The 23,258-nt window shown below is 49.4% G+C and overlaps 1 protein-coding gene across 1 annotated transcript; it reads right to left on the bottom strand.

Moving 5' to 3' along the window:
• Positions 1–3,852: 3,852 nt before the first annotated feature.
• On the bottom strand, positions 3,853–19,835 carry WDR45B (WD repeat domain 45B). The gene is made up of 10 exons (XM_080681092.1): positions 19,618–19,835; positions 16,883–16,957; positions 14,509–14,610; positions 13,412–13,499; positions 11,772–11,866; positions 7,964–8,154; positions 7,363–7,448; positions 6,232–6,333; positions 5,657–5,778; positions 3,853–5,250 (listed from the first exon to the last, which is right to left on the bottom strand). Exons 1-10 carry the CDS (start codon positions 19,682–19,684, stop codon positions 5,144–5,146), a joined length of 1,035 nt encoding a protein of 344 aa, XP_080537218.1. The 5' UTR covers positions 19,685–19,835; the 3' UTR covers positions 3,853–5,143.
• Between the last annotated feature and the right edge of the window lie 3,423 nt (positions 19,836–23,258).

Raw genomic sequence — 23,258 nt, 5'->3', positions numbered from 1 at the left:
GAGCACACCAAAGGCCCAGAGCTCTGAGCAAGAGGTGAGTCCTGAACAGAATGGCATGGAGGCCCCCAGGGAGCTAAATGAAGCTAAAAGTGAGCATTCAAGGACAGTTCATACGGAATGTTTCATCCCCTACACTGATGCCCTAATTTAAAACAAGTCATATTAGCAGAGAAAACTGCTCGTGATATACTCAGACTACGTATCCTAACAAAAGGAAGCTTTCATAATTGTTTTTCCCCCAGATACTATGCTTATAGTAGATGCTTTAAAATGCATTACGATCTGATCTTCCCCTTCTCTCAGGAAAAGTTCCTCTGGTCATTCATTGGGTTCATTTTGTGGAAGTCACACATCCTAGAGGGGACTCTACTCCGCCCTTACTCACAGGAAGAGGCTGAGTGGAGGAGCCTGCACTGCAGATGCAGGAAACAATTCAGCAGGAGCCCTGTGAGTCCCGTCTGCAACAGAAGACGCTGGCACAGGACGAGCCGAGCCTCCGTGCAACCGGTCCCCACCCAGCGAGTTCCGGCAGGACGGGAGGTGGGAGACCCTCCAGGGCAGCGACTGAGATTGCAGCGCTGGCTCGGGGTTCGCAAGTCCATGCTAGATTGGCACACCTCACCCCTTGCTGCTTCCCCCTGTCACAGCCACGCAAAAGTCAGATTTTCACACGGGCCTCTGGCGACCTCTGAGGACACGATTAAACCTGAGGGCGCAGATGTCCTGACCTAGAAATGTCTGTCAGAGGCCCCCAAGGGATAAGCACACTGCCCGTCCCCCAGGGGCCACAACAGCCAACCCTGACAATGGGAACCCTCTCCCTCACACCGGCCAGTGTCCTGGGAAGGGCCCGAGACAGACCCTGGGGTCACGCAGCTGCGTCCTGTGAGCGAGGCCCCTAGGACGCCCCTAGGACGGGGAAAGTCCCTGTCGCACTTTCACCATTTTGGCCTCACGGTGGACCCAGTCACAGGGAATATGCAAAATCAAAGGGAGGCAAAAACCTGAGCATTTAGCCAAAGGACCAGGCGAAGGGGTGCCTGGGAGATGGCAAATGGGGACAGCATGGCAAACGTGAAGTTAGAGAAGGATCCCCTAAAGCTGCACAGGACAAGCTGGGCCCAGCTGAGCTACACAAGCCTGACACTGACCTGGGGACGCAGAGACTTGGTGACCTGACCTACTGCATGGACTGTGCGCAGCTGTGGGCCCAAAGAGCAAGCAGCACAGGCTTGGAAAACACTAGAACCATAGCTCGTGCCGTTTGCACCTAACAAAAAAACAAACATTCTCTAGAAGTTTTTAATAGGACTTAGTCTCATAATATACAGAATGTCTATAAAACAATCCAAAATTAGTATCTAAAGATCCAGGAAAATCGCTAAAGCAGCGGTCGCCAACTGGTGGTCCTTGAGGTCCGAAAGGCTGGCGACCGCTCTCTATCGGGCCATGAAAATCAATAGATGTCAACTCCAGTGTGCTGGGATAGTTAGAAACACGTCAGCACGTTCTACAGCTCTCTTATAACATATTCCACGAAGGGCAGATGCTCTTCAGATGAACCAAAAGTTACCCCAAGTAGGATAAACCCAAAAACAAGGTCAAGACATACCCTTGACCACAGAAGTGGACTTTCTCCCTTGAAGGCAGACAAGAACAGTGTCACCGCACACAGAGCAACAACACGAAGTAACTGCAGATTTCTCATTAGACCCATGAGGACACGTAACTGGGAAACTAAATTTAAAGACTGACGTAACGGTCACTCAAAATACTACTATACCCACAGAAAGTACCAGGAATGCAGATGAAATAAAGATATTCTTAGATGAAGGAAAACTAAGAGAATTCTTAGATAGTAGAGCTGCTCAAAAAGAAATGCTAAAGGAAGTTCTTCAGGCAAAAAGTAAACAACAGAGAAACTTGGAGCTTCAGGAAGAAAGAGCCACAGAAATGGTAAATATTTTGTACAAATACTATAAACGAATTTTTCCTCTTCAGTTCTTTATGTCTGTAACGTCTCTGCATTGCACTGGAAATGATAAAACGTTCATTCTGAAGGAGACTGAAAAGGCACCTTTACTAATAATTCTTAGCGAAGATAAAGTAAAAAGCCAACCGGTAAGTTGGAATGGAATGGCTGGAAACTTTTCAAGTCAAGACCGACCTTAGAGACATGGTGGGTTCAGTTCCAGACCCTGCAGTAAAGCAAATATTGCAATAAATTGAGCCCCACGAGTTTTCTGATTTCCCAGTGCATTTAACAGAGCATTCTAGTTCTCCCTGTAGCCTACTGAGTGTGCAGCTCGGTGGTTACCAGGAGATGGGAAGAAATGGGCAGGGGTTTCTTCATAGGTATGAGGTATTGGCCGGTGGGATATGAGGAAGTCTTGAAACGAGACAGGTGGTAGCTGCCCAACACTGTTAACCACACCTTATGATGGCTGTGTAGTACCTGAATTTTCCTACAATAAAAACATAGAAAACGTAAGGCCTAGGTATCACTAGCAAAGTCTACCAAATGTGGGAAAAATAAATTCTTCAAGAATTTAGCAGAACACCTACCTGGAGGGATGCAGACACGGCCGCTCGGACCTGTGGACACGCGAGGCCGCGGCGCTCGGGACCCGTTGCTGCAGCAGTTTGGAAAGTTGCGCCACAGGAATCTCACTCTTGATAATTCACCCAAAACAGACGTTACATTCACCACTTTCTCTAGGCAATTCTGAGTGTCTAGAGCAGCATCTGTATCTCCCAAATCTGGAAACATTCCAAAGGCCCTTCAGTGCCACTTGGGGTTGGAGCAAGTTTTGTTGCCATTTCAGTCACTTAATAGTAAAGGAAAGTGAGGCTTAACCTTAGCCCCATCGCCCGAGAGTCCCCGACAATCTGGTAGGAGATGGAAGACGCACCCTCTGCCCCCATAACGTGCAGTTCCCAGTGCTCACAGAAACATCCTCCCCCTCCCCCCGTGTCCATCGCGTCAGGAGAGGGGACACGGCCCGGCACACGACGGGCTCACTGTGGACCATGGCAGCCGTTTATGGCCCGAGGGCATCCGTCCCAGCCAACGGCGTGGAGCTGCATCTCACAGCCCTTCTCCCAAAGAACTCATGATACTCACACCCCAGCACAGCTGCATTTCCTCTGGTGCTCCTCCCCTTGGAAACAAACTAAAAACGGCCGGAGGGTCAAGGACACCACCTGCTCTCGCAGGGATGGTCTTGAGTGGCGGGACTTAGCTTGTCGGGTACAAGGGGATCATCTCCATGGGCCCAAAGGGCCTGAGGGGCGGGCTCTGTCCTTCCCTGGAGGAGGAAGGCCGCGCCCAGGACCTGCTCTCACTGGGTGGTCCCAGGTGTGCCCCAAGTCTGCCCTGCCTTCCTCTCCAGTTCCCAGGCTCTCCATGCCCCAAGAACTCCAAAGCTTCCTTTATGGACATATTCCTCCCGGCGCCCTCCCCCCCGCCCCCCCCCCCGCCCCATTTAACGTATACTTGGATACACCGGAGGGATCGTACTTGGGGAAAATATAAACTAGAATTATACGGATGTGAAGGACACCTCCGATCCCTACCTAAAGTTGAGGTTGAAGTGTCAGCTGAGTGTGAAATTGACAGGGCAGCCTGACACCACTCAGGCGAGCAGCGTCCAGGCCTAGAGACCTCGGGCCAAGCCTCCCCGATGAGACCATGAGCACCGCTAAAGAACTTGCTGCACCTCTGCTCCCCAAGGGAACCGAGCTGCCAAGCCATCACCGCCTGGGGCAGGGCGCCCTGTAGCCCACAGCTCAACCAGACCCTCAACACCAGGGGCTTGGTTTTATAACACACAGTTCTTCACCCTTGCGAGGTAGAGTACAACAAAATTAGTCACTTTTATTTAAAAGAAACATTAAAAATGTGTGCAAAATTAAATTTCATGATTAAATACACATGAAAGGAACATGCATACTGGACATTGAAACCCACATACAAAGTTAGCTGATTACATGACAGTGAGAGAACTGGCAAACAGAGAACTTGTTGCTGCAGATCCTAACTGTTTGCTACCTGAAATCAAAACCTGCAGCCAAGTTTCTTCAAAGGGGATTTAAGAACCTCAAACGCCGTCCTCACCAGCACGGACACAGCCCATAACCTGTGTGTCACCCAATGTTAATGTGCCCTTCACTCTCACTGTTGGTGTGCAGCTCTTCTTACAAGTGTTGGGGGAGAGAAGGTAGTGAGGCAGGAAGTGGGTGTGGCAGGGGAGGGCTCCCCACTCCGCTTTGCTGAGATGTCATTGTTTCCCTTCAGATCCTTTAAGTCAGTGGTCAGCAAACCGCGGCTCGCGAGCCGCCGTTTGCCAACCACTGCTCTAAGTGATGCTTTCTTCTGCGACTAACTTCAAAGTCTATGCATTGCTGTTCCCTGCACACAACTGAGTTTTCACCGGGAGACCCCAGGTGATGCCGTGTTTGCCTCCACTCCAACAGAAAGACAGGCCGCCAGCACGTGCGCACACACCTCACCACAGGTGACAAGGGGCACAGAGGACCACGATGGGGACTCACGAGGGAAATGCCCACCTGTGCTCTCTGACACAGCTGTGTCGTTCTTCATGTTCAGATGGGAGAAAATTCCTTTCTCCTTTTCTAAGGCAAGCTGCTGGTATGATTATTCTATTTAAATCTGGTTATAAGAACTAACATTTATACATTTGTCCATTTCCCCATTATAGACCCAGTGAAAACAGCGGAATCTGTTGACAAAAACAAATTTCTATTTGTCCATTCTTTTCTCACCCCAGCCCCAAAGTCTGTTTGGAGCGCTGACTGCAGGTGGGAGGAAGCAGTGACCCAGTAAAGCTAGCATCACAGCTGAACTACAGGAGCAAGCCAGCAGGCAGGCTCGCACTGCTCGGAGCCCCTGGAGTGTCCACGAGGCCTGGACGCTCTTCCTTCCGTTAACACTGGAAATGCGAAGCCTTGCTTAGGAAACAGACAACCACATGTGGCTTCGAGACCAAGGTCCCCGGTGGTCCCTCCAGCCTGGCACCCACAAGGCCCCAAGGTGCCGGCACCAGCCCCAGAGGTTTGAGGGGCACACTCAGCACTTTGGGGGCACTCGGCCGTGGGTGTTGATTGCACTCTGGGTGAAGAGTCACAGCTTGTCGTCGGTCATTTCTAGAAACTGGGCGTAGACATCCCGGATGCACTCCCCCTTGGGGTTGAACAGGAATTTGTAGTAGCTGCCGTCTGCACAGATTGCTGCAACAGAAGGAGACCATCTTACCCACGGTTCTTCCCGCCAAGTTAAAGCAAGCAGCCCTCGCTCAGCTGAACTGCAAAGGGCCACGTGGAGCGCCGAGCAGCTGACTGTACATGGACGTGTGGACGGCCAGGGCTCCCCGTCCTTACTGAGCACGTAGGTGCCAGAGTCCCAACTGTTCTGGCACTGCTGGCGCTAGGAAAATACCCTCCTCGGTCATCAGTTAAAAAGAAACAACCCATCTGCCCCCGGATTTCCTGGGAAACCTAGGAGGGCAGGGAGCTGGCAACATCTCACATGGCTGTGCAGACCAAGGGGACACACGGGGCCCCCAGCAGGGCTGGGCTAGCGCAGCCAACACTGGGGCTGGGGGCCTTGTCATTCTTGTCTGGCAGGACCACTTACCAATGACAGCGTTTGGCTCTGTTCCAAAGGCACAAATGCATGGAGAGCCTGAGGGAACCTGAAACTTGGAAAAACTCCACTTGGAACTGAAGTATTTTGGAAGGAAACTGGCTGATGCCAAACTATGAGGACAAGGGAGGAAAGAAAAGAAGTTACGTTCACGTATCTTAAAGATACAGCTCTGTTTAACATAGTCTTACTTATGTCAATTCTATTTTTGCCTTTAATTTTTTGTTTTTCACATGAAAAAACTAAGTCCTTACAAATGGCTTTATAACAACCCCGGGAGCCATCAGCACCAGAAGGGGCACAGGCTTCGACTGTCACGAAATTCATTTCTAAACACAGCGAACACGGACAGCCATGGGCATTCAGGACCAAGTGCCTGTGTCCTCAGCGGGCATTTTCTAAGGAGGGAACAACAGGAAGTAATGACGTGACTGTTTTAGTATCAAACAGTCTGCACTGGTTTTCAAGGAATCAAAGGAACGACCATGAAGAAGACCCTGCTGGGTGACTCACTGAATCTGCCCGCAGTGAAGCAACAGCGAGTCCTTTTTGCTCTGGGGACCTACCTAGACTGCTTATTCCTTTTTGGATCCTCAGCAGCAAAGATGTGCACTGTGCCGTGGTCACTGGACACGCAGATGAGGGATGCGTCCTGATTGAAGTTGATGCTGCAGAGAAATCGGACGAGGCTCGGGTCTCCTGTGGGTGTCAAGGAGCGCAGCCCCAACTACAGCCACAAGCCCGCCGAGTGCCACCTTGGCTGTCCCACACCCAGGACAGCCATGTAAGAACCACCCCTCCTTGAACAAGCCCACAGTGCTCGTGACCATGGAACCCGGGGTCCAAGCACAGCACCCCCAGTGTCACAGCAGGCCTCTCCCTGGGCACAGACACCCTGGATGCTGGGGACAGGGAGGGCTTCCTGCTGACCAACTGCAGCCCCAGGGCCTGAGGCTGCCACGCATATCACTGCCCCACATGCCACTGGGGTGAGAAAGCCTCTGCCTCTCCAAGCACCCTGCTCCCTGGAGGTGCAGGCTGCCCCTTTGGAGGTGGACGGGCTGGGCTGGGAGGCACCAGCTCTGCGGGAGGGGCTGAGAGCAGACAGACAGGAGAGCATGCTGCCACCACAGGCCCCACAGGTGCACGCACTACGTTTATATATGAATTACATTCTTAACTCCCACACCCAAATGCTGCTCAGCACCTACAAGAGCCACAGATGCAAAGAATGGAATCCTGCCCACCCGGAGGTCCAGCACCTCAGTCCTGCCAACACCAGGGGTGCGGTAACAGCTACAATGGAGAAAGCAGCTCCGACTCCCAGAGGCGGCTAAGTAATTACAGATGAGCCAACAGGGTCTCTAATATTTGCCATAAAATACCCCAGAAAAATAAGCTGGGGGGAAAGTGAAGAGGTAAAATAAAACCAGACAATATTGATAAATGCTCAAGCAGGGTGATGGGTTAATGGTAATTATAATCCTCTTCCTACTTTTGTATTATTATACATTCCCATAATAAACGTTAAAATTACTACCAATAAAATGAACTGACACGTGGCCCCCACCAACACAACATAGCCGCCTCCTGCCTGCTGCCCTGGGGTCTCGCCTGTGGCTCCACATCACACAGGGCCCATCTCAATGCACCACCGGAGCAATGCCTTGTCTAGGTGGAAACGCGGTCACCCTTACCAATAAATATTGGCTGCTTGAGATCCTCTTCGTAGCTCCTGGATTAAATGCCCTGATGAAGTATCAAATATTCTTATAAGGGTCCCCTTTGAAAAACAGTGAAGTGTTTCATTATCAAAGATTCACAACGTTTTAGTTTTTTCACTGAGATCTATTCACAAAACCACCAGCCCTACAACCGTCCTCCCAAACTCACCCACATCATCTAAAACCCGACGTTTCCCTCCACTGTTCCCAAGAATGGGCTGGTGGCTCTTTGATGCGACAGCTCTGGGCAGGGGCCAAGGGGTGAGGGAGACTCGGGACCCTTGACTGACCCCAGGCATCTGCTCCCCTGGCAGACAACCAAGAGCACACCGAGGCCAGCCTGACCTGCCCCTTGAGTGCCGTCAACTGATACGTCTAAAGAAATGGCACTTTCACGGTAACCCCCACAGCCAGTTAGGAAAAGCAAGGCTGCCATCCTGCCCAGAGACGAGGCCTGACTTCTGGACCGGCCGTGTCAACGACCACTTGTTTCCCGCGGAGCCCATCTGTGAGGTCGGAGGGGTGGGCGGGCACCGGCAGGACCACGACCTCCAGGGCAGGGACACACCCTTACTTTTTCAGATGCGGTCGCAATTCTTGTTCCCTGCAGGTTGAGAGCAATGCAGCTCAGAACGCCCTCGTGGGCAGGAATGTCCACAGGCGGCTTCTCGGTGCTGGCCAGGTCCACGAGCTGCACGTGGCCCGTGTGTGTCCCGGGGAAGGCCAACAGGGAGTTGTTGCTATTCGGGCACAGGACACAGAGGCCTAAACAGAGACAGAGAAAAGCTGTCAAGGATTCAAAACCATCTTCAAGGCCTCTACTTTCCCACATGCAGAGCTCTGTCCAACCTGCTCTCTGCTCTCCAGTTCCCAAGGAAAAAAGTGAGAATTATTTGTGGGTTTTCATTTATATCAGAATCAAAAAAGGGTACCAGAGGGCCAAGAGAAGCTACCTCCCATGAGACCTTCTCATAACTGGAAACATTTGCTGAACTTATTGAATAAACTTTATCAAATGTCTGTCTTCCATGGTGTCAGGCACTGAGAATGCAAAATTGTAAAATATGAAAACTGCTCCATTAACAACAGCAAAAGAAAACAAAATACTTAAGAATAAATGCAACAACAGATTTTAAGACCCTGTTACACGTTGCAAAGGAAAACCAAAGTTCTAATAGATGGAGCTACACTACGACCCTGGATTGGAATCTACATTCGCAGTTAAAGTCTCCCCCAGCTTTTCTGAAGAAAGAGACAACTGATACTAAGGTTATAAGGAAAGGCAAAGATCCTGGAATAGCGAAGACATTTTATGTAAAGCAAGGACAAGTTTGGAGGACTTGTACCACCTAGTTGCAAGAAATATTTTAAAGCTCCAAAAATCAAGGCAGTATGGTGCTGACATGAGGACAGAAACACAGCTCACGGGAACAGACTAAGGAATACAGAATATTTTTACACTTAATCTGATTTTTTAAAAATATGTTTTTATTAATTTCAGAGAGAGGAAGGGAGAGGGAAAGATAGAGACGTCAAGAATGAGAATCATTGATGGCTGCCTCCTGCACGCCCCACACTTGGGATGGAGAACACAACCCAGGCATGTGCCCTGACCTGGAATCGAACCGTGATCTCCTGGTTCCTAGGTTGTCACTCAACCTCTGAGCCACTGGCCAGGCACACTTAATTTGATTTTTAACCAGACTATATAAAGAATTCTTTCAACTCAGTATTAAAATGATCAATTTCAAAACGGGCAAGAGATCTGAAGATACTTCACACTAAAGATACACAACTGGCAATAAAGCACAGAGAGTGCTCCGTCCCAAGTCCTCAAGGAGGTGCCACCACACCTAGAACAACGTCTCAAGTTAAAAGACTGACAATGCCAAGTGCTGGCAGCTGGAACGCTCATAAATCACCGATGGAAGTGCAAAGTTGGACACGACCACTTTGGAAAACATTCTGTCAGTTTTCTGTAGAATTAGATGTGTGTTTACAATATGACCCAGCAATGACCAGGTGTACCAGTTAATAATGCAGATTTTTTTTCAATAGATGGAGTTACACATATGTTGATATATATGTGATTTGATATGTATGCTATTTTGTTATAATGACAACAAAACTTCATGTCAAATTTTCTGAAGGTGTTAATATCATAGATATTTTTACACTTAAAAATGTTGAATTTCATGCCCAAAAAAAGAGCATTTGTGTGAAGTTTTAATTTGTTACTTTATTTTGAAGAAAAGTGCTGCTGAAAGTTATCGTATACTTCAGGAAGCTTATGGTGAACATGCTCCATCTCAAGACACTTGTGAACACTGGTTTAAACGCTTTAAAAGTGATGATTTCGATGTGAAAGACAAGGAACGTCCAGGTCAACCATAAAAGTTTGAAGACCAACAAGCATTATTGGATGAAGATGTGTGTCAAATTCAAAAACAACTTGCAAAAAGATTAAACGTTGCTCAGCAAACAATTTCTGATCGTTTACACGCAATGGGAAAGATTATAAAGGACGGAAAATGGGTGCCACATCAACTGAACAAAAGACAAATGGGAAAACGGAGAAGTCATCAGTAAAACGTTGCTTCAAGGGCACGAAAGGAAGTCTTTTTTGCATCGAGCTGTGACTGGCGATGAAAAGTGGATTTATTCTGAGAATCACAAACGCACAAAATCATGGGTTGATCCAGGTCAACCATCAACATCGACTGCAAGGCCAAATCGCTTTGGAAAGAAGACAATGCTCTGGGTTTGGTGGGATCAGGAAGGTGTGGTGTATTATGAGCTTCTAAAACCAGGTGAAACTGTTAATACTGATCGCTACCGACAACAAATAATCAATTTGAGCCACGCTTTGATCGTGAAACAACCAGAATGGGTCAGAAGACACAACAAAGTAATTTTGCTTCATGATGACGCACCATCACACACTTCAAAACCAGTTAAAGACACGTTAAGAGATCTTGCCTGGGAAGTATTCACCCACCCGCCATAGTCACCAGCCCTTGCTCCTTCAGATGACCACCTGTTCCGATCGATGGCACATGCACTTTCTGAGCAGCACTTCAAAACGTACGAAGAAGTGGACAATTGGGTCTCTGAATGGTCTGCCTCAAAACAAGAAAAGTTCTATTGGGATGGTATCCACAAATTACCTGAAAGATGGGGGGAATGTGTAGCTAGCAATAGACGTTACTTTGAATAAAGCACTTTTGATGTTTCTCTTGAAATTATGGTGTTTTCTTTGGACTACAAAATCCTCATTATTAACGGGGTAATAATCTGCACTATTAACCAGTTAATAGTTAATCCACACTATTAACCGGTTAATAATTAATCTGCATTATTAACAGGTACACCTGGTACACTCCTCAGTATTTACTCAGGAGAAACAAAAAATGTATCCATATGAAGATTTATTTTTAAATTTTTTATTTACTGATTTTCAAGAGAGGGAGAGGGAGGAGGAGAGAGAGGGAGGGAGATTAGAGATAGACTGATCTGCTATTCCACTTATTCATGCACTCACTGGTTGATTCTCGTTACGTGCCACAACCTTAGAGCATCAGGATGATGCTCTCACCAACGGAGCTACCAGCAGGGCTCCACACAAAGATCTGTATGTCAACATTCAAAGCAGCTTCTAATCGTAAGAGCCAAAAAGCCGTATGGACCAACGACTGTGGTATATCCATACCAGGGACTATTACTCAGCAATAAAAAAGAGCAAAATAATAATACGCCAGGAAGAATCTTAAAAACACTAAGCTAAAAAATAAATAAATAAATAAAAACCAAAAAAAACAACAAAAAAAACCCCACTAAGCTAAGAGAAAGACACCAAACATCTGAAAAGGCAAAACTTGAAGGTCAGATAGGGGACGGGACTGAGTGCCTGAGGAAACTTTTTTGGGTGATGGGCTGTTCTGTCTTGACTATGGTGGTAGCTACACAACTTTTAACAATGACTAACATTCATCAAATGACATACTCAAAATGGGTAATACTGAACCAAGCTAGAAGAAGAAAACAACCAAAAAATTTAAAAAAGAAATTAAGCTGATATAATGAATAACCAAGTCAGCCACAAGTAATCTTGCCTCCAGAAGAAAAAGGAAAGGAAACGCCTCAGAATTTAATAAAAACACGGACTCCAGGGCTCCCACAGAGCTCCCGAATGGCTTACAATCTCCCTGGAACCCTGTGAGGCTGCGACTCTGATAAAGGAACCCTAGGAGGCTGGCCTGGGAAGGGCCACCCAGGAGGAAGTAGAGGGAGCAAGTGCCCCAATACCCCTCAGGACACCTCACCACAGCAAGGCCCTCAGGCACACCAGCCTGGAAGTGTGGGCACTCCTCTGAATCTCTTACCTTTAGGGTTATAGCAGGTTTCAAAGACGTGCAATTGGTGGGGGTTGTGTGTGAATGTAAACACCTTAATCATAGAGTCCAAAACAACCACAATTCTAGAAAGAAAGAAAAAATAAATCAGGATTCCTCTCCCCAGAGCAAAACTCAAATATTCTGGGATATCTGTTCTTATCACTTTGAACCTTAGAAACTCGAAACACCATACAAAGGGATTCTTCTTGCTTGAATCTGGGGCCCTGCAGGTCATCTTTGGAGCATGTCACATAGGAGCAAGGTCAGCACTAAGGAGCAAAAGCCTCTCACCTGGGTAGAGGCTAATGACCTTTCTGAGATTTAAAGAGATATTACCATCAAACTAGAGGCCCAGTGCACAAATTCGTGCACTTGGGTGTGTGGGGGGGGTCCCCTCAGCCCAGATTGTGAGAAGGCGCAGGTGCACAATTGGGGCCAGGGAGGGATGCAAGAGGTTGGCCAGCCAGGGAGGGACCGCGGGAGGGCTCCAAGGGCGTGTCCGGCCTGTCTCGCTCAGTCCTGATCAGCCAGACCCCAGCAGCAAGCTAACCTACCAGTCAGAGCGTCTACCCCCTGGTGGTCAGTGCACTTCATATCGACTGGTCGACCAGTCAACTGTCTGCCCCCTGGAAGTCAGTGCATGTCAAAGCGAGTGGTTGAGTGGCCTTAGCATATCATTAGCATATTATGCTTTGATTGGTTGAATGGCCGACTGGACACTTAGCATATTAGGCTTTTATTATATAGGATTTTATTATATAGGATGGTCCACCTGGAGTAAGAACCAAGTAGAATACATGGGGCTGAGATTACATTTCTGTGCTTTTAGATACATCTGGATACTTCAGAAATGCCAGGAAGTGGGAGGTCCTGGATTTGGCTCCACTATTTGCATTATTAAAGGTCTCTAAATATTGACATCTCTGGAAATAACAAACCTAAGAATGCAGGGATGACATTCATCTTGTTCAGTGTCTTTGTTCTCCACAGCTGAATATAATTTGTAAACCATATCAAATTAAATCCAAATTAGTGAAGCTTTGTCCTACCTTGCTACCCACAATATTGCCCTAAACACTCTGAAGGCAACAGCTGAGAAAGAAAGCTGCTCTCAACAAGTCAGAGACACCATCTCAATACGGAATTGCCAAATATTCCTTTACCTTCCGATTGAAAATATGTACTGAGACGCTTTTGGAAAAGCATGGTTCAAAACCTATGTCTTCCGTCAGCACCTGCTGGATGGAGACAGTTCTCCTGAGGCCTGAGAGCCAATGAGGGCAGCGCCAGGCAGAGGCAGGTGCATTTAATCTATGCCCCCCGACCCCTTGCCTCGAAATGACCCTTGGAGGCCAATAAAATTCACTGCCTTCCTTGCAGTAACATAAATCATCCTATGTCCTTTGGATCATAAACCACGGTCATCACATTTCCTTTTCTTTTTTTCCTGTCATACATTCATGAGGTTTCCATTTGTTGTGCCATTAATTTTAAAAAATTCTTTATTGTAGTCATCACATTTTAATACATCATTTTCTTGAACACTTTCTTCCTTCAACATAAAAGTATTTCAGCCACCTTCTGAGCAAGTGACTATTCCACTTTTAGAAATTGGATATCAAACCTACCTATCTCGCCGCAATTTGACTGCCTTGACTTCTGTAGAAAATTCTATTTCAATAACAGTCTTCTTTTTCAGGTCATCCCAGATCATCACTGAAATATCAGAAAGAATGTATGAACACAATACTAAACAGGCCACTCTGAAGGGATCCTTCTACCAGTCACCTGACCAGGCACAGATGTTTCTCCCTCCCAGGTCTAAAGCACCCCCTCAGGACTCTTCTGCTCCTTTTCCTCCCCTCTGATGGCACTCACAGCCCCTCTCACACATTCACAGGTGCTTTGCTCTCTTCTCCGACAGCCCTTGCCTGGTGCTCAGGCAAAGTTCATCCAACGCCCTTTCTAGTTACTAAGTGTTAATGTGCTAGCCAGAAACCTGGGTCAGTCTCATTGTGAAGTCAGATGCAAAGCCCAGGGCCAGGGATTTCTCTACTGCACCTGACTGTTCCTGCTCTTCTTCAAGCTCAGAAATGGTTGCCTGCTCTTGGTGCAGGGCTTCTCCAGGATGTGCTGGGAGTCTGCATCACAAGGGCTGAGATACCTCACAGACAACCCCTGAAGTCAAGAATGCTGACCAGGAGTGCTAGGGAAATGCAGGGGAATGCGGCATCCAGCTGTTTTTATCTTCTCTACTCAAAAAGCCATCTTTGTTCCAGAAACCTCTCCAGTTAACAAATCTCTGAGTGGGCTTCCCGTGAAGGGCACCAATGCACTAACACACTAACACTAGGTAACAACTGCCTGTCAACCTTCCAATAGCCATGTGTTCACAACCTTCTGGACACTCTTACTCTTGTGATTCAAAGCAAACTTCCTCTGGCTCTGCAACCAAATACCAAAAAGTCTGTAATTCAAAACAAATGCAAACTGTCAACCAGACAGAATTCTGCAGACGAACAATGCCAGTTAAGGGTGTCAAAAACCTGGGGAACTCCATTTTCAGAAATGTCTGGAAATCGTGTGATAAAGCCCCAGAGGCTAGCCCTTTGGACTACACAGAACCACAGGGGGCTCGAATGTGGCCACAGACAAAAAGATGTTCTCAAAAGTCCAAGAAGCTAGTACACGTGAGGCACGACTATTAAATGCACGATGACTTTACCTTTGTTGGGAGGGTATTTTGGCTTCTTCCCACCACCAACTAAAGCTAAATAGTTGCAGCGGAATAACATTTCAACATGGCCAACTCCTCCTTCCAGAAATTCTGAAATGATATTAAAAAGAAGTTAGTATGTGTATTTTATAATTTAAAAAAAAAAAGGAAAAAGAGGTGAAACTAACAGTTGGCATTTGACTTTAATCAGCAATTTAAAGCATCTAGCTACCATCAGAAATGAGAATGGTGACTGAATAGGGAAAATAATTAGCTATGAACTACAGACATCTCTCAGCATCCTGTCACCCATCAACTATTTTCATGCATAAATGCTGAGCACGTAGCACCCTAAGCCAATAGAGCAAAATATGACATATCTAAATTCGTATTTTATGGTATGGCAAAACCTGATGCTGAGAAAGCAAGCTAAACACTTTAGAGCAAAAACCGAGTTTTTAAAAATCATTTAAACACTCTTCCACTAAAGTTTGAAATGCTCAAAACTGTTCATGAGCTATATTAAGAGGAAATAAATGTCAGCAGATTTTCAACGTCCTCCAGGACAGAAGACAGTGCTCTCTCAGGAAGGGGAAGCGGGCCCCGATGAGAAGTGTGGGGGCTCAGAGAGCAGGGCTGCCCCACCCCTTTGTCCCCAACCTTGCTCTCTGGTCTAAAATGACCTTGAGCTCCTAGGTTAGTGAGGGCATAGCAAAGGGCAAGTGAGGAACCAAAACCTCTAGAAATTGGAAGTCAACCTAAGAATCAACTCCTAGCTGTCCAGTCACAGCTGCACAAGATGTTTGGTGTCTTTCTCTTAGCTTATTGTTTTTTAGATTCTTCGTACATATTATTGTTTTGCTCTCTTTTATTGTTGCTAGTAATCAACTCTTTAACTCCTCTCCTTGATTCTGAGTCTATTTAAGTAAAAAGTATCCTGAAATTTGCAAGTCAAGCTGTTCAAAATATTTTGTAACTACTTATCTGTATAAAGCAGTTGTCTTAATTCACTATCAACCAAAACAAAATGAATAGATGTCAGAGGCGTGGGCGACTAACAGGAGTCTCCCAGCAATGCTGCCGCTGCAGATGGTGGGGGCACACGCTTGCCCAGAGCTTCATGTGCGCCCAGCACTAATCTGTGCTTTACATGGTCTACCTCGTTCATCTTCACAATAACCATAGGCAGTTGTCCTAATTTTACACATAAAGGAACTGAGACCCAGAGAAGGCGAAAGACGGCTTGCCCAAGATCACACAGCAACCTGGTAAGGGTCAGAGCCAAGATTCGGATCCAAGCAATGTGGGTGGTGTAGAATCTGGCCCTTCATTACCAGGCTACCCTGTCTTCCTCCAATAAATGAAAGTGACAGACCTCAGGGTACAAAATAAATTCCTACATATAAAGCACCACTTACTGGTTTATATACCTGGCTGGTGTAAGATTTCCTTTGACAAAGGGGTTGCACTATTTAAAAAAAATAAATCTGAAAATGTGGAGTATTGTTAAAATGAAAGGGGGCTGTTTAATGGAGCACCGGGATGCAGTAACTTCCTCTTACAGATGAGAAATTTCTAGCATCAGAAAATATAACTTGTACATTGAATAAAAACCACAACTACAACTGCAGGAGGAAAAAGGCTGTTTCTCACTTCCTGGGATTTATCTGAGATTTGTTCATCCAGGGGGCAGTGCTTGACTCTCCCATCAGGACCAGGAAACACTAAAAGCTTAAGAAAAATATGTAGGAGAAAAAAACAAATTGAAAAAATTCTATCAGTAAATTTAACGTTTTTCCTGTCAAATGGGAAAAGGACTACCATTATTTTATTTTACTAACAGAATTCCTGATTCCAGCTTGGACTCCATGAAAACATAACTTATTGCTACAGATATTTCTAAGTTGGTCACTAACTAAGAGTTAAGAGTCCCATCTGCTGTGATTAAACCCATCATTTGAGTTCTCTACAACGTTACCTTCACCGAGGGGTGAACATGGTCTAGGTCAGTGGTTGGCAAACCGCGCCGCTCTGTTGATTAATGAGTTTGCCGACCACTGGTCTAGGTCAACTACACCTTGTTCCTCCAGACACAGAAGACATGCTTCCAAGTTGACAACTCACTGGAGAAATCAGTCGGGCCAATGCCCACGAAATCACCACTGTAGCCTGGCCCTGCACAGAGCCAGGCACCGTAGAAGCTCCAAGAAAGAAAGAGCACAGCTCCATCAGTTGATGGAGGCCATGGACCCTGTGTTTACTTCTCAAAACCAGCTGTGTCCATCCCTCCCTTCCCCCCACCCGCCTCCTCCATCCACAGGATGAATTTTAGACTATGAGGGTTGGAAAGCAGAGAAACCATGAAATGTTGGCTACTTCTTACCTTGTTTCTCTTTTTCTTTTAGTGGGTCGGTGTTATAGACTCGGAATCCATTTTCCATCCCACATGCAAAGCATCCTTAAGTGAGAGACACATTAATCAGCTCGCTGGGTCTAGAGAAAGTGGCCTCTCCTAAGAATGCCAGCAGATGCACAGACCACACAGACGTGCTTGCACAGGCCACAACCATTCCCTGTGGGCAGTTATTAAATGATGTGCACATCCTAGCACAACAGTTTCATTTGTCATCCCGTGCACCAACGGTTACTTATCTGATGCCCCATGAGGGCACATGCCTGGGTTGCGGGCTTGATCCCTGGTCGGGGACATGCAGAAGGCAGCCCATTGATGTTCTGCTCTCACAGCAATGTTCCTCTCTCTCTCTTCCTTCCTCCCTCTCTGAAAATCAACTAAAATATTATTAAAAATAAAATATTTTTAAAATAACCTTTAATGAGGCCTTTATAAAACTATAAACTTCACTAGTTTCTTAATTAGCATCATTTGAGCACAATAATTACACTGAAACTTAATACAAAGACAACTCCTTTGGCATTAAGGCAGGTACGTATGTAAGAATTATTTTCTTGCATTAATGGTTTCAAGTCACTTGCTGTTGAGTATTTTTTAAAAGTTCTCTCTCGCCGAAACCGGTTTGGCTCAGTGGATAGAGCGTCGGCCTGTGGACTGAAGGGTCCCGGGTTCGATTCCGGTCAGGGGCATGTACCTTGGTTGCGGGCGCGTCCCCAGTGGGGAGTGTGCAGGAGGCAGCTGATCGATGTTTCTCTCTCATCGATGTTTCTAGCTCTCTATCCCTCTCCCTTCCTCTCTGTAAAAAAATCAATAAGAATATATTTTAAAAAAAAAAAAGTTCTCTCTCCCTTCCCTTCCTATCAGCCAGACATCTTTTTTCACTGAAAGCATATTTCTTTTAAAAAAAATATATTTTATTGATTTTTTACAGAGAGGAAGGGAGAGGGATAGAGAGCTAGAAACATCGATGAGAGAGAAACATCGATCAGCTGCCTCCTGCACACCTCCCACTGGGGATGTGCCCGCAACCAAGGTACATGCCCTTGACCGGAATCGAACCCGGGACCCTTCAGTCCGCTGGCCGACACTCTACCCACTGAGCCACACCGGTTTGGCTGAAAGCATATTTCTTAAGAAGTTGTTATATCATTGTTAATTTCTTGAAGCGTTCTTAATCACTATAAAAACTTATTACCTACTGTTCTTCCTTTGGTAATCTAAACCCACGATGTTCAGCCACAAATAATTGCCCAAAGTCCAATATCTGGCCCCAAACACGTTCGAACCTCATTATTACTTTCTTCACAATCCCTGCCCTCAGACCAAACCTAAACCACCTGTGGTCACCCATGTGGTCATTCATTCAGCCCAAGTCATACACACCCTTCCCTACCTTTCTACCTTTGGTCTAACTGCTGCCTCCTCCACCACCTACCGCCAAGGCAGGGAGTAAACTGGCCTCCTCCCAACTTAAAGAAAACCTCTCGTCCCTCCCCCTCCCTCACAGCCTGCGTACCTGCCACCTCTCACCTTGGTTTTTGACATATTTCAGCTCTCCTCCGACACCTGTGCCCAGGTCCTAGCACACAGTAAACAGGCACGGCGCCGGCTCTTCAACACTGTCTTCACAAACCCCGCTGCGATTCTCCCCAAAACTAAGCTCGCGAAGCCCACACCTAGAAGCTCTTGGCAGCCTGTCCCTGAGCAGCAGCAGCTACTGCTCCTTTTCCTCCCAGTGGTGAACCCTAGTCAACCTCAATCCCAGGTCCTCCCAGCTCTCCCCCCTCCCGCACCCTGCAAGCCCTTGGTTTCAATCACCCAGTGACCACAGCTGGGGTCAAAATGTGACGAAATAAATAAAATAAAATATATATGCAATTTCCTCCTAATTTAATCTTAAGAGTCCTTTGATTTTAGTAAACAAAAGAAAAAGCCCTGGGGGGGAGGTATTCCTTCACTGACATTTTCTGATTAAAACCACCACCACCACCACCACCAAAACACAACCAGGCCCCCGAGAACGTCAATAACTGTGAGTAGGGGCCCGCCGGTAGCTCGGTTGGTTAGACTTTAAGGTTTCCTTAAAGCAGCGGCCGCCAACCTTCCGGACCTCAGGGAAGAGGTCCTGGTGGGACGGCAGAGAAATCAGTGTTACACACACACACACACACACACACGCGCGTGTAAGTAGGGGAACCCGCCTTTGAAATGCCGGAAGTAACCCCTCCGGGGGGCAGGCACCCTCAGGAGAGCACCCCGGAGGGGACGTGGCCCGAGGGGTGGACGCGCGGCTCAGGGGAGACTCCGGCCTCGGCTCGCGCGGGCCGCCCGGGCGGGGACACGGGACGGGAGCGCGGCCTGGAGGGGGCGGCCCGACAGGGAGCAGCCGCCACCCCGAGAATCACGAAAGGCCCAGAGGAGCGGGACCCGCCCCGGCCTCGGCCCGCACCCCGGCTCCGAATGGGGACGGCAGCGGGAGGGCGGGGCGCGGGGCCCCGACCGGCGGAACCCAGGGAGGCCCGGCCCAGTGGGAGCGTCCGGGGGGCAGTGGCCCGGCCGGGAAGGGGTGTCTGGGGGTCAGAGGCCCCGGCGGTGAGGGCTCCGGGGGGTCAGAGGCCCCGGCGGTGGGGGACTTCGGGGGGGGCGGAGGCCCGCCGTGCTGGGGGCTGCAGGGGAGGGGCCCGGCCGGGGAGGGGCGCACTCACCGTGGTCCTGGTTGAAGCCGGCGTAGAGCAGCCCGTTGCCGTGGGGGTTACACGGCAGGAGGTTCATGGCGCCGCCGCGGAGGGTCCGCCGCTCGTCAGCGCCGCATTCCGCTCGAGGAGGCCAGGCGCTGGGTCGCTTCAGGCCGCCACCGAGGCCGCCGCGGCTGGAAGCGAACCGCGGACGTACTTGCGTGCGTGCGTGCGTGCGCGCGCCCAGCCAGTAAGCTGAGGAGCGCCGATCGCATCCACCCAGGCAGGCGGGAGAGGGAGCGCCGAGAGCGTCACGTGCGCGGGGCGGGGCCAGGTCTAGGGGAGGGTGGGGAGGGGAGGGGCGGGCCTTGTGGGCGGGGTTTGGACGGAGAGGCGTGGCCTGGTCTGACAGGTGGGGGCCACCTGCCTGCCAGGTGAGAGGAGACCCTGAGGGCAGCTGACCCCCAGAGGGGAGGGGAGAGGATTCGAAGCGGCAGCCGTGCCCCTCGCCCTCCTGCGCAGGCAAGGCCCAGATCCCCCCAGAGATCACACCCCCACTGGTAACCCCCGGAAAGGTGACTGCGGAGTGCCACGTCCTCACCTGACCCCCTTTCCTAGGAGCAGGGAGGCCCATTCTCACCTCTGGGGGGCACTCTAGGGTTTGAGCCGGGATGTTGGTACAGGCATTACGGTTCCATATTCAAGCCCTAATTTATTTTTGTAAGAAAAAACACCATCTACTGTTGCAGGCACAGAAAGAAACGCTACACAGAATCCTGTCGGACACTCCCGGGGGCGTCCGTGTCTACCAGTATGATGGGGTTCCTAAAGGGTTAAAGGAAAACGGGACGGAAGATACTGTGTGCAGTGGAGAAGCCAGCACACCCCACCCGCGCAGCAAACTCTCCAGACACCGCAGACAGCCCTCCCAGGCCCCTCCCAACACCCTCCTAGGGAGATGGCGCCCCGCACGGGTTTATGAAGATGGGCTCTCCCTCGCTGCAGTGAGTCAGCCTTCCTGGTGGTCCTGGCTGTGGCCCTTGGCCAGAAGGCCTGGGGCTGGGGCTGGAGCCACAGCAGCTGCTCTGGGGCAGGTGGGCTTCGGAGCGCTTCCTTTGTGCCTCCGTCTTTTATCCACTGAGACTCCGAGGCCTCCCTGCCCAGGCCGCCCGGGTCATCGCCGTGAAAGGAGAGAGAAAGGAGTGGTAGCCTGCTCGTGAGTGCTACACTGAGGCAACGGAGGGCAGCAGGATTAAAAGCCAAAACGTTGACCAGCCATTTAGAGAAGATAAGTGTGTGAGAACTCAAAGATCGAAAGAAAGAAGGCACAGTCCGGCTGGCGTGGCTCAGTGGTTGAGCATCGACCTATGAACTGGGAGGTCATGGTTTGATTCCCAGTCAGGCCATATGCCCTGGGTGTGGGATCAAATCCCAGTGTGGGGCGTGCAGGAGGCAGCCGATCATGATCCTCTCTCATCATTGATGTTTCCACCTCTCTCTACCTCTCCCTTCCTCTCTGACAGCAATAAAAATAAAAATAAAATAAAGCAAGAAGAACAGACCATCCAAGCAGGAACACATGGAGCCAGACCCCCGCCAGAGATTAGGCTGGTGGGGAGGAGGGTTGGAAGGGAGGAGGGAGGCAGGGCCAGCCCAGGACACTGCTTGGCCTCTGCTGCAGGGAGCGCTTGACCCTCACCAGGGCGGGGAACAGCGTCAGGCACCTGCCTGCTGCACAGAGAAGCTGCCGGAGGGACCCACCTGCCTCCTGCACCGCAGACCATCCTGCAGCACAGCTGTCCCTTCTGAGACTTTGCTTGGCCTGTTTACTCAACACCCTTCAATAGCTCAGCATCCCACCCGCCCTGGCTGGTGTGGCTCAGCGGCTAGAGCGCTGGGACTGAAGGGTCCCTAGTTCAGTTCTGGTCAAGGGCACAGGCCCGGGTTGGGGCTCGATCTCCAGTAGGGGGCGTGCAGGAGGCAGCCGATCAATGATTCTCTCTCATCATGGATGTTTCTATCTCTCTCTCCCTTCCTCTCTGACATCAATAAAAATGTATTTTTTTAAAAAAAAAAAAGGCTCAGCATCCTGAGAACACCCTCAGTGGAGCTGGGACCCGGGGGAAGGGAAGTGCCAAGAACATGCACATTGTGAAGAGTGACCCAGCGACCCACTGCCATCCTTGCCTGGAAGGGGCTGAGGCCCCTCTGCCCAGTTCCCCCCAACACACGCAGCTTCAGTTTCCTCTCACATTCACTTGGACGAAGCCGTCCTCCAGCAAATGGAAGCATCTCTGTCTCCGTCTTTTTGGCAAAACAAATATGACCAAGCCTGTAACTGACGTTCCCCACAGTCAATGTTTGCCCAGAAGATGCCTCAATGCTGTGAGCTCCTGGTCTGGGAGCTGATTCTGCATTGCAGCTGTTTGCACAGGGCCATGAAGGCATCGCTGTACCAACATGTTTTGAATCTCCACGCTTGAGAGGAGCATCGCAGACATCGGGGACAGAACTCGGCACGTGTCTACAGTCTGGGTGGGTTTCGGCAGCAGCGAGGGCCCTGGGAGAGAATGACAAATGACAAGGTTGGAGCACAGTTTGCTTCAAGGTTCAGTTTACATCTCAATTACCTTTTCTGCACATACGCCACGAGACACGCACACGGCTACGTAGTGCATCCTGTGTTAGGGCTACTGTTGCTTCACACGGTGCCACTTGGGTTTGGGAGGCACCTCCTCCTGGGACGTGTAACCTATTCCGTGTTATGTGCGTGTCCTTGGGCTGCCTCCGACGGGCGCCTTGAGGAATTGCCACACAGCAGAACTTTGTCCTCTCACAACTCAGGAGGCCAGTGTCTGAAATCCAGGTGCCGGCAGGGCCTGGCTCTCTCCAGGGGGGCAGGGGGCGGCCTCCTGCCTCCTCCAGCTCCTGGCGGCCACCTGGAGCCTGGTCTGCAGAGGGCTGAGGCCTTGGAACCGTGTGCTCTGAGAGAGCTCCTGTCACAGAGGCTACAGGAAGCTGTCATAGTCCTTCTAGGACACACGTGTCATCCTGAGGCGTCCTTCCGTCGGAAAACAATAAGGAAATGGAAGGGGAAGAACGCTGTTTGTCCCAGTTTAACCTCAGGGCCAGGGGACCCCTCCCCAGTAGCCGCCACCATCCGTGGGCCCCACACCTTCGCTCTCCTGTGGGGTCTTGAGAAGTGCATTCTTCAAAGGGGAGGAGAGGGGGTTTTCCTTCCGCTGGGACCCCTCCTGGCCTCTCCTAGTTGCAAAGAAAGGGAAGAGAGGCCCCACCTCGGCTGCCCCAGCTTCCCGGCCAGCGTGTCAGCCCTTCCCTGTCTCCATCCCATGCCCAGCAGCGTGTCCTCCAGGCCAGCGGCTCCCTCAGGGTGGACCTGCTGCCGTCCACTTGCCTGCTCCCCTGTGGACACTGTCCTCGTCACGTCTGGCGGATGCCCGACCTTCCGTGCCCATCTCGTCTCTCCTCTCTGGGCCTCGGTTTCACCGTCTCTGAATAACGGTTGCTCCCAGTTCCAGGGCTCCTTACATTTCTAAAAATCTGTCAGCCACTTACGGAAACCAAGGACACCTCAACTCATGTTATTTTTTAATCCTTCCTTCTAACCTCCAGCGGCCACGTGGAGACAGCTCACAGGTACTGCCAGGAAT

This window comes from Plecotus auritus (assembly GCF_963455305.1).
Source record: "Plecotus auritus genome assembly, chromosome: 7".
Taxonomy (NCBI): domain Eukaryota; kingdom Metazoa; phylum Chordata; class Mammalia; order Chiroptera; family Vespertilionidae; genus Plecotus; species Plecotus auritus.
Note: the sequence above shows the minus strand (reverse complement) of the source record. Positions and strands in the feature narration are given on the sequence as shown.